The sequence below is a fragment of the Struthio camelus genome, chromosome 6 (assembly GCF_040807025.1).
Source record: "Struthio camelus isolate bStrCam1 chromosome 6, bStrCam1.hap1, whole genome shotgun sequence".
Classification (NCBI taxonomy): Eukaryota; Metazoa; Chordata; class Aves; order Struthioniformes; family Struthionidae; genus Struthio; species Struthio camelus.
This window is the reverse complement of record NC_090947.1, coordinates 11928747-11940927: the sequence shown is the minus strand read 5'-3', so window position 1 is coordinate 11940927 and position 12181 is coordinate 11928747. Positions and strand designations below refer to the sequence as shown.

The window sequence follows — 12181 nt, the reverse complement described above, 5'->3', positions numbered from 1 at the left end:
TAACCAGTGGATCGAGAAGCATCACGAGATGAACCCAGAGCTCAGTCCTCCATTCATACTCCCGCCAAAGAAAAACAGTCCAAAAAAAAAAAAAAAAAAAGTCTTCCCAAACATACCACAATCACACTGACATTTCTAAATGCAGCGAATGGTGCGGGTTGAGGCAGCCCGTCTGAGACTAACCCAGCGGGCTGGACAGCCAGAGCCACCGATCCTGCCCCTGCCCCACATGCCTCGCACCCGGGGCGTTGGGCTGCTGAGCACTGCCTGCCGGCAGACCATGGAAATGGAAGTAGTCAGCACTTAGTTACAGGGAATCACTTACCACCAGCCAAATATAGCGGTGTCCTTGCCTTCCAGATGCAAAAGTAGCCTCAAGTTCCCCCTAAGCACAGCTGCAAACTGGAGAGGTCAAAGTGACCACTCTCTTGGCAGCCTCAACTAAAAACACACAGTGCTAAGCCAAAGCCTCAGAACTTCCACTTCGTTGCAAAATAGAAGTTACAATTATAGCAGCATCTAGAATATAGTCATGTTTATAAACATACACTTCCGGGCTTAGGAAGATCTTAATTATTTTACCAGACCAAAAAAAGTAACCCTCTAAACTTCTGATTTGCTCTAAACTCTTTTCTCTGAGATTCATTTTCTCTTAGGCAGTATGTATATATTTTACTAATTTTGCTTGGTTTCTCCATGTGCCTTTTTCTTCCGCCTTCCTAACACCTCTGTCATTGCAGGTTCCAAAATATGATCTATAAAACTTCAGAAATGCCCCAGAAGCTTGCTGCTTACAACTCTGCTTACAACAGAGTTGTATTTTATTTCCCTACCCTACTTACATTCGAACTATTTCGGTATTACCATAAACTAACCAAAACGATCAACAAAGGACAAATCATTGCCAGTGTCAGAATTTCCTCTCACGTGAGCAGCCAAGCACTAGAGAAACACTAACATGGAAGTAATTAAAAATATCCTTAAAATAGAAGCGCAAGCATGCAGTGCAAATTGCCAGCTCACAGCACAGGGGGAACATACTATCTTTTGATCTTTCACTAGTGGCGTTTTGAGCGTTTGACACTTGCTTGTGTATTCAAAAACACAACCTTCAGAATTTGTGTTGACAGACATTTTTCTAATTTCTCCAAAAAAAAGTTTTGCTTTTTTGCTCCTGATAAAATAGCTGTTCAGGTAAAGAATTCTTGGATGAACTTTTACAGGATTCTGGGCAAAAACATTCAAATCCAATGACATTTTCTATTAAGTACTATGGTACTCGCATATACAATACATGCTATCCCCCTAATACTGCACCCACGCTTGCAGCCAAAGGATATCAATGCGATGCCTACAACCACCTTGCACAGGAAATGCTGTTTTGAAGAACCAACGTGAAATACAGAGGAATCTTTAGGACCATCATGTTCTAGTTATTTTTAATAAGACCATCGAAAGGAAAACAAGTATCGAGGAAATTCAAGGGAGATGATGCTTTAAGCAAGCACTTTTAGGATCTTGTGCCAAGAAAACATCCAGGAATCACCGGGAAATCTAATAAGCCTAACGTCAAAGTCTTCCCTCTCTGATCAGATTCCCCATTTAAACCAATAGCAAGTCTTTTCTTGCACTTGGCCAGGAATGGAGCGGAGCCCCAGGTAACCAGATCTACAGGATCACCTCTCCAGCTCCTTTCTGCCTCTCTGAACCACATGTGTGGACCACACCGCCTGCAAAAGCTGCAATGCCAAGACTACACCAGGTGAGCTGCTGGAATTACCTATGAACAAACTAATGGCTCTATGTCAGAGAAAGGCATGAAGAAAAGGAAGGTTGATCCAGAAATCCAGGATCACCTGGAAAATCACCATTCTGTTTCTTCTTGGTATTCCCATCACTTTCAGAGGCCACAAAACGTAGCCGAAAGACTAGCAGGGTTCACTTCTAATAGCATAAAAAGAGTACAAAACAAAGTACAAGTAAATGGAGGGGGGGGGGGACTTCTGCAAAAAGAGTAAGTTCAAGCAGAATTTTTTCACTGTTAAAATGCTTAACTACCACTTGTTTAGAGCTGCTTACCATTGTTCTGGCTAGAAGTAAGCCAATTTGAAGTACACTAATTCCTCTGTGGGCAAATCACAGCCAAGATACAGCTGCTTAACTCTCACTGCTGAGACCTATAGTGAAGTTTTATTTTAAGTACAGTCAAACGCTGAACAAAAGCTCCTGATCTGTAAAGACTCTTCATAAAAGTAAACTCTACAGAGAGTCAAAATATGCAGCTTACAGCTGTTTTCATTCATATCCTCAGTAAGAGAGAAAATTTAATGTCCCGGACTGACCTGTATATTTGGAATAATTATCACACATTTAGGGAACTTAATGTCACCTGCTGGAGGCAATTATAATTCAGACAACTAATTAGGATTCCATTCAAGCCATGAATCTCTAATTTCCAAATAATTTCCATTTTGTTACTTGTTAATTACTAAAGACAAGATTAATATCGCCATTGCAATAGTTCATAAGCATGGCGCTCGTGTATCACAGGCACGTCCATACGCCAAGCCACGTACCAAGGCGTTGACATCCTCCGTTTTGTAGATCAACATCCGTATCTCTTCTGGATCGCCACTGAAAATCGCTTGGACCAGTGGTGGCTGGTAAAACAAAGCAGAAAAAGCAACGTTACAGGTTGGTTTGGTTTTTGGTTTAAAAGGAGAGCATATTATTTCTGCTGACATTTACTAATGCTGCCCACAGACACTGCAAGCGTGACCCCAGTAACAAACCAACAGGAGCTACCCGTCTGCGTAGGGACGATCTGAAAGCATGAGTGTGTTTGTATATATAATGAGCGTGTTTTTGTCCATATAATGAGCGTATGCGTGCACAAACAGCAAACCCCATTAGAATGGCAACTTTTGTCAAAAACGCAGTTAGCCCAGATGTTCCCTTTGGCATGTAAGGGAAAAGCTAATTACATCAGATATTGCTGTGTGCTTGCTTGCTTTTGGCACAGATTAATGGCCATGCAATACACATTTAAAAACAGAACATTATGCAGATAATGAATTTCTATTTTACTAAACATCTTGTATCTTTTACTGAGTAAATATGCAATGAGCACAGTTAATTTTAACCACCCACAAAGCACAATAATTATTGTTTCAACTCTGTTTACACTATTATGGATTAGAACGCATAAATAAATAATCAGGCATACGAGAGAAAGACTACGCCACGCTCACGACTTTGGCGGTGCTGGGATCATTGCCCGGCAATGGGAAGGAGCGCGCACGCGCTGAACTGCTCCGTCACACGTGCAGCGCTGGCCGCTCCAGCGGCCCCCGTGCCCAGGTCTGTACCGAACGCCAGCAGCAAAGCGTCCGAGCCGGTAACCGAGCTGGCAGAGCACAACCTGCTCAATTGAAAACCAAAAAACCTCTCTCCTTGCTGCAAGAAACTCAGAAAAAGAAAATTACCAAGACAGCTATTCTGTGAAGGCTTGCGCATATCTGAAACGCAAGTGTTTCTCAAGAAGGCAGCGCTCCTCCGAAACAGCTCCCAGCCGGCCAGGGGGCTCACTGCCCATCCCCAGGCTGCCGCACAGTCCTACCAGGAAAACAGTTTATGCTGCTGTGCAATCACCAGAATTTGAAGCAACCCTGCAAAAGTACGCAGGACTACTTAAGCACGTAAAGCTGCAACCATTCTTAAGATTGCAGAATTTAACTATGTTATACACAGGTTATTGAAAAACTCACAGACTGGAGAAAAAGAGGAAATACTCTCATTCCCAGCCTTTTTACCACGATATTCATCCTATTTAAATCTGAAAAATGCATTCCAAATTGAAAGCGTCCATTTTAAGACACAGCAATACCTTATGTCCCTGAGAAAGATTCACGCTTGGAAGTTCACTCTTGCTGCTTTTCTGATACAGAAAGGACTAAAGCAGCATCTTTCATCACAACTGCTTGATGTAGTAGTTCATCACGCTGTAGTCTCACGTATTGCAGTGGATGTTTGAAAAAAAGATCAGGTGCACTTCACTTCTTTTATTTAAACACCTATTTTTATCATCACGCCTGCTGCTCAGCCCATGTCAGCACAGCCAGAGAGCATTCCCCACAGAAGGATGCAAAACAAAGCAAAGTACATTTCATTCTCCCTCATCCAGCGAGCTCACGCAAATGAGAACTTCACAAAGAGTGCCATGCTTTCATTTCTGCATTTTTTCCTACCGAAATAAATAGTTTCAAATGATTCTCTGATTTATGCCCATTCTCACGCTAACAGAAATAACAGAAATTATATTTTTCTGACTTAGCGTAAACCTAGCACTAACAGCTATGAAAAACCAGTGAATACCTATGAAATAAGAATGCCCACAACAAAGTACTCCCTTTCCATGCCCGTTTTCCCTTAACGTTTAAACACCAAAGTGAACAAAACAGCATAGAACGCTTCAATTTTGAGCTGAACGGCAACGCAACCTCGCGGCCCAGCAACGAACGCCCCCAGCATCTTGGACGAGCCACCGAGCTCGCTTCCAGGTACACCTGACACCCAGGGGAAGTTATTAGCCACATGTAAGATGAGACTTAAGAGGGAGATACTATCACCAAGACAAAAATTCAGTATCACTTAAAATCTACTGGATTTTTAGAAGCACAGAGGTAGCATTAAAAAACAAAAGTTTACCATATGACAGTTTGACCCTTCTTCCACCCGCCAGGAATCCGAATCAGACACTTGCTTTTACAGGAAATATTTGACCTTTGTAATTAGCACCAGCTGCTTTACCGTGGAAGGCAGCGTCGCAATAGCACGGCGCTCTTTAGGCCTGATGCATGCAAGAAGCTCGTCTCCGCTCTCACCCAGCATTCCCCAGGCGTATCTGCATGCCCCTCGTTAGAGCCAAAACCCAGCATTTATTCTGCCTCTGAAGCAGGCTATAACAGACAGCCTCGCAGTGCCAAAACATATAGCCCTTGCAGACAACAAATAGCTGCCACATACCCATTTGCAAAGATCCTTCAGCCCTTTTTTCATGGGATTCACTCTTCACAAATGAATTATAATAAAATCTATTACTGCTAATTTTAATAGCAAGAGACAGGGAGGGATAACAGGGAAAAAAGGAGAGAGCCTGGAACTCAGAAATAATAGATAAAAACATTATAGATTAATATCCACCTTGAGTCACCGCTGCGCAACTTTCTCAGATTGTTCTGCTTAATTTATTCTTTATTTCATGACTTTTCTTTTTAAAAGGGATTAGGTGTGAAGTGAGCAGCACATCACTGTTAAGAAACGTTTATTGTAAAGTGCGTTAAAAAACGTGTGCGTGTGTGTGTAAGATGCAGAGTCATATACACTGACGGAGAAAAGACCTTTTTAGGAGAAAACATGTCACAAGCGTGTTGGGGCGGCGCTGCTGCTGAAACGCGAGGTCAGAGCTGAGAACGTGCATCTGCTCGTCCGCGGGAGGGAGAAAGCGCTGCCCCCTCAGCAGCTGACAGCGAGCAAACGGCGCCTGTGCAGCTCCCTACCTGCGGGCAATAGAAGTCCGAGCACCTGAACAGATTACTTTCTTATCTTCAGGGATAACCCTGTTTGTAAGTGAACGGCCTTAACTTCAAGAAACTTTTTCTCCTTCCTGGAGAGCAGATAACGACGTTTCCTAGTTGCCAAAGGAGAGACAACGTATTTTTGGAAATAATTACTAAAACCTGTGACAGCATCGTAGATGGATTTTTTTGTTAGCAGAAATATTTTGATTGAAAATTCTTCAAATTCAAAAGTTGTTAAACATCCAGGATGAGGAAAAATAGAATGAAAGCAGAGACGCTTATCTCTAACTGTTATTACAATTAAATGAAGGTATAGATTTGGGAATGATGAACAACTGTTTGATCAGCTCAGGTCTCCAGAGCTTTCAAATTCTGAGAGAGAGGTTCAGTTGGGAGCGTTCACATTTTTTGCTGAAAATACAAACCAGCAGCTAACCAAAGCCTTTCCACACTATTTTTTCCTACAGAGTTACTACTATATTCCTTACCGTGAAACTTAGCAGTAAGTTTATTAAAGTGGCTGTTACTCTACCATTTGTTACAGGAGAACGTAAAAATAATTTTAAATTTTATCTGCAGACATCTTCTAACATCAGGCGCATTATTTCCTCAAAAGAACACCAGAATGAAAAGCATTCTCCAACACTAACGCTCTGCCGTCCAAAATCGGAGAACCGCTTCTCCTCCTGGTTGGCTAGTCCTACTGCGGGAAAACTGTAACACGCTACCAACTCACAGCCCAACCGCACAAAGAACACAGGACGTAAAACTGAAGCACGCTGACTGCTTCATGTTAACTTCCTTCATAGACAAGTCAAAAAAACTCACAAGCTCCTCTCTTTTTCTTATGCGTGCTTACCTTCTCCTAGTGAAGGATTTACAATTACATTCCTAACTTCATATGGGGCAAAATCAGAAGCTTGACTTCCCTCAAGCAGGTAAAATTATCTTGCTGAATTGAAGGCACGGTGATTTTTCTGCAGCAGCAAAGCGCTGAATCGCACGTGGCAGACGTTCGGGTGGCTCTGCCGATGTCCACGGAGCTGAGAAGTCGCAGGGAGGGAGACGCCTGGCCGCAGGATGGTACCGCTGTGCGGTCACCGGTCTCTGAACCCCCGACGAGATAACACACTGAAGTGAACTGTCTCAAGGATCGTTTAGTTACTGTGGCAGAAGTTGGTGCTGAAGCTCTCATTAAACCAGGCAGTACTTTGTCCAGCAACTCCGACATATATTAAATATTTGGTCTTGATCTTAGATAGCCTGACTCACTCACAGGGGCTTCCCGGTTATTTATGCCGGATTTTCACTTTGACGGGAGATGGAGGCAGATGGATAGAGGATGATTAATTCCCATGCTCATTTAATATAGTAAAGTATTAATTGGTCTTGTGAGAGAAAATAGTAAGTTATATGTTGATCCTTTACCCGTTCTACCTGTGTTACATCAAATTACTGAAGTAAAGACTTGGACGCGTCCACGTACTCGTTTCCTTTCACTGGGAAGACAACAAAGCGAGTCACAGCGGTTCCCACAGGTGCTGATTTTGTCAATGGTTTGCCATACAGCTCTTTCTTCTGCAGATACTCCCATTAATCAGGATTACAAGGCTGTCTTCAATGCCACATTAAGTACAAGTATTTCCACTGGTCACAGTACAGAGGTTAGTGCTCTTCCTAGTTTTAATTTAGGACTTTCTCCCTCTGGCTGTTCATCACATGATTGTTTTAAATAATGTTTTAGCTTATATGACTGCTCGCTCATACAGGTTTAAACTGTCTCCTTCTCTTAATATGGAGTACATCTCCCTGGTGTTAGTATTTACACATCTTACAGAAACACTCTTCTGTGCAGAGTCCCACGGCCGTGGCAACAGAAATGGTCTCCAACACTTAACGATTTTCACTTGCATCAGCAGTTAGCCTTCCAGTGCGTTTTGGGAAATTAATCAATGGTAAGAACAAATAGAACTCTAGTCTTCATTTGTTATTATTTTTTAAATTGTTTCTATTACTGGGATTTCTATACACTGGTTTCTGACGTGAAAGTACTTTCACAGAGCTGGTATTTGGAGAAGAATGTCCTTGGCTGATTGCTGAGGGGCGTTCCAGAGGATTTCCAGATTTTTACTGAGTGACTCCTAAGGAATAATTTATTCAATCACTGAAAGATCAGTGAAGAGACTCAAATCTGTAAATATGATGCACTGGCACTCTGGAAGTATTGTGGCAAAATGACAGCACTGTCAAATGATCACACGTACTTGCGTAGGAGTTGTACACTGAGCAGACCAATAAATCCCCTATAAACTGCCACACTTCTAATATGACAGGAATAAAGAATTTGGGTAACTTCTTGTGTGTATTCCTTGTATTTTTTGAAAACAACTCAATTATTTGTAAGGATTACACATAATCCATTGCAGAAAGGATAGAGTACAGGCCTACAGATTGTTACTTATTTCAATTTCTTCCACTGCGTTTGTATGTTCAGAGACCGACAAACCGATGTGACACTTAGAGGTATTCAAATCAAATTAACGTTCCCAAAGAAAAAGAAAATTTCTGGATGGAGGGCACGTCCAAGCTTCAAAAGAGCTTTGTATTTTTTTCCAGCTACCGTTTAAAGGGCGCAAGAGAGCAGTGTCCTGGCACTTCCCTTGGAAGAACGCTGCTCTTGTCCCTCCGCCACGGCACAGCCATGCCACCCGCAGAGATGCTCAGAGAGACGTGGCTGCGCACTTACGGTTAGTTTGTCCCGTGATGGCTCTCTGGTTCTCTCCGTTTGGCCTTGCTCTTAATTCAGCTTCTCCAAAACCTCTGTCAGACCACAACAAGGTCTCCAGCACCCGGGGCACAGGACACAGCAGGACACGCATCTAAAGAGTGGCGAATCTATCGCTGTTTGATTTGCTGTCACGCTTCCCTGAAATGAAGTTATAAACTCTAACCAGATGTTTAATGTTTAGCGCCAAGAGCAATTTCATACCTAAACTTAAAAGAGCAGCCGCCAGAGGGGGAAGGCTGTTTGCCTACATAACACGGCAATCACGAATCCCTACAGCCAGGCGAGAGGTGGCCTCTGCCAGAGTCAAATTCAGAGCAGGGCTCTGCTGCCGGGGCCCCAAATCTTCCTCTTGAGGAAGATTTTTCTCTTCCCAGAGCAAAGGAGGAGGCCAGCCCAGCTCATGTGCCCAGGCTTACACCCTTGCGCACAACCTCCCTCTCCCCAGAACAGTTTCTCAGGGGATACCCAGCATCGGCTGAGCCATTTGGAAGCTGGATGCTCAGGGCGAGAAGACGCTGAAAGAGAAGGCAGGGAAGGTGACTCGGCACCAGAGAGTCCATCCCTTCGATCTCTTGATTCAAATGGCGAACAGCAACTTCATCATAAACGTAAAGAAATGCTCAGTGGCGAAAGGTGAAAATACTACAGCACACATCCATGCTCACAGGTCTGGTCTAACCCAGGAAGGGTAGCGAACGGCAGGAACAGCATCAGCGGAGAACACCTGCAAAGATGTTCGGTGTGCTACAAACTATGCTAGTTGTGTATTCAGTCCTTCCTCCCCTCTCCTGATCATTTTTTAAAAAATGTTTAGTAACGCATAAATGCTTCTAGATGTTAGTTAACTGTTCACAAATGCCTGAATAATTCATATTATGCTAACATAGTTTGTAGGTACTTGCTACCTGTGCGTGCACTGAGCCTTTCCCATAGCAGCCTCACAAATGGAGACTTGCCTATTTTTGGAAACGTTCAGTGCAGAAATGGTTGGAATACAGTCATTTTAAAACGATCTTCAGGTACGGCCATTGTTGATAGCATTACAGAACCCAAGTTTAACCATCCATAAATACTGTAAGGTGGATGGTGATTAATCACAAGCTACCAAAAAGTTACAGGCATACAGCTGCGCCAATTCTGGGCATTTCGATACTGCCCTTGCCGGAGGATGGGCCAGCCAGTTCGGCACGCAGCCTCTCCAGGGAGCTGGGCCCCAGCGAGGACCTGCGTCCTGGGAGCACTTCCACTCACCAGGCCAGACGCAGCCAGGTCCCGTGTATCTCGTACCCATCAAACTTAGAGGCTTCAAGTTGGCACCCAACAAAACATCATTCTGCATCATGAGGACGGAAAAAATGGAAAAAAACAAAAAACAAAAAACACATTAGCTTTACATGAGTAAGTATTTTTCCAAAACAAGAAGTTCCAGATTCTCTTACATTACAGCTCTTGTACATCATTAAGGTGGGGGGGAGGGAGGTATAACTGCTGGCAAAGGCTTGGAGCAGTGGCAGTAAAGGTGCTTGAAATGAGGCTATCAGGTGCCAAGCTGAAAAACATCCTCCACAAAGGAACGAAGGCCTTAGCTTAGAGCACTGCTTACGCTATGGCTGGAAAAGGACAACCCAGCTAGTTACAGCGTGGCTCTGTCCAGAAAAGGGAGCAGGGCTGTCAGCACACATTCTCTGTCAGCTGCTTTTAAGTGATTGCCATGCCATACTAGCTGGGCCTCTGCAATTGCAGGCAGGGCTGGGGATGTGGAAAACAGACTGTGTTCTTCCTGGCTTCCGCAGCTCTGCTTCCCAGCAGCAGATCCAGAAGGCTTTCGCTTGCACCCCTGCAAAACTCAGCGTCTCCAGCGAGACTGAGAAGATGACAGATTCCGATTTGATAATTAAATATAATCATGATTAATCATTTAGTAAGTGGCGTGCAAGCCAGACCAAACTTCAGTTCACTTTCCCATAAGCGCACTGCTAGCAAAGGGATGAATAAAAACATCTTAAGTCATTTTGCCCCTTCAAGCAAGCAAATCTAACTTAATGCACCAAGAATAACCCCAGCAAACATGTCATCTTCCTGACAAAAACACAAGTAATGACTGAATCAGAGGGAGGCAAGCCCCCGACAGCGGCCCCCCCGGCCTGCAGCACCACCCCACTTGGGCTCTCTCCTTCGCTGGCCTTTCCCCACCACTCTCCTCCTCCAAGCAATGCAAACCTCTGCCTCTATCTGCTGCCCCATTCCTGGGCCACTGGGGCAGGGGAGCTGGAGTATGTAGCACGACACACATTTGAACACCTTTACTTATGACAATACACTACTCAAAAGGCATTTCAGGCAAGGGAGAAACAACAAAAACCACAAGCAAAGCGAAAGTTATCAGGGGAAAGAGCATTACTATATACTGAGAGAGCTGAAACTTTAACACAGTGTTTGTTTAGTCAAGCTTTCACGATACTTAAAAAGGAAAATAGTCAAGATTGATTCTGCATGTGCAATGCAAGATCAAGCCCAGTATTTCTGTTCGCACAATTTCTGCTCTGCCACGCCGGACAGTGCAAAACAAGTCTCTGCGCAGAGCTATTCCTGGCTCTTAGTCTGGCTCTAGATCCTGGCTGCCGCCCACGTTTCATTAGGAAGCCTCTCAGCTGCCCTCAGAGTTGCTTATGTTTCCAGGTGAACTAAAGGCTACATCCTGCCGTTCCTGGAATCCTGAAATTCTTCTGCACACAAAATATGCTATGAGTGACCTATGCTTTGTTAAACTTATCAGTTAAGGCACTGAAATAACTCATGAGCGGTTAAATTTAGATCACTAGTAAAAAGGAAAAGAGCTAAGTGTAATTCAATTTGCCCAGTGTCCTCTCCTTCATTCTCGTTTCTAGAGACTGTCCGCTCGTCTTAATCTGAGTGGGGGGGGGTCTTCTTGTTTGTGTGTGCGTTTTTTTCTCTCTTTTTTTAATAAGTGCCTTCAGATCATATCTGACAATTAGTTAATAAACATTGTCTTGAAGTCGCGTTAATCAACTGGAGACAAAGACCCAGCATGCTGCAGACTAGTTAAAATAACAAAGCATTTTCAGAGGAGACAAAAACAAAAATAGTAGCGTAACTTTTGTTATATTCACCAGCGTTTGCTTGTTACTCACTTTAGTGGCAAAGAATCTGTTACAGACAGCAAGAAAAGGTTTTTTAGACTATCTACAAAGATTGAGCATGATCAGTCTAACAGGTTTCCTAAACTCTTCTAGTCCTTTTGAATTTGCGTCTCTTCAAAGGTTCTTGGGATTTTGTCTTTGAAATGAAGTGCCTACTGCGCAGTATCTCACACTGGGCGTACCACGGACACCGCTAACACCAGGCACCGCGCTATAAGAAGCACTACCCAAAGATGCATCTAATTCTTTTTATACATTTCCTGCGGCAAGTGCTCCATTACGAATCCATTTGAGTACTTCTTGCCACACTGACACTTTGCCTCCCAGAGCTTTTAATTTTATTTTATTTTTCCCTTCCATGATCCATTTGTGATCTAGGAAGGACCAGGGAAGACACAGCAATCTCCCTGAAAAAGGCCTGGCATCAAGGTAGGATTTCTGGGCAAAGCGAAGGCCTCCAGAGACTGTATGTTATGGCACGAATCTCAACTCACGGCGCAGATAGACTACAAGCGCTGAAATAACTTCCTCAGTCGGCAAACGATGGGGAACGCTGGACATGAGCGGAGCAGCCCCCAGGCTGCGACTCCCGCTAGGGCCATTGAGGTTATGTCAGCGTCCGTAAGAGTCACCCTACTTGCCCCTAAATGCAC

General features: G+C 43.7%; 1 protein-coding gene across 9 annotated transcripts in view; it reads right to left on the bottom strand.

Annotated features, from left to right (window-relative positions):
* Positions 1–12181, bottom strand: part of ANKRD44 (ankyrin repeat domain 44) — a 142530-nt gene that overhangs the window by 77216 nt on the left and 53133 nt on the right. For all 9 annotated transcript variants that reach the window (XM_068948258.1, XM_068948251.1, XM_068948252.1 and 6 more), the window contains exon 2: positions 2577–2660. In XM_068948258.1, coding sequence (XP_068804359.1) covers positions 2577–2660 — 84 coding nt within the window. The remainder of the gene's footprint in view (positions 1–2576; positions 2661–12181) is intronic.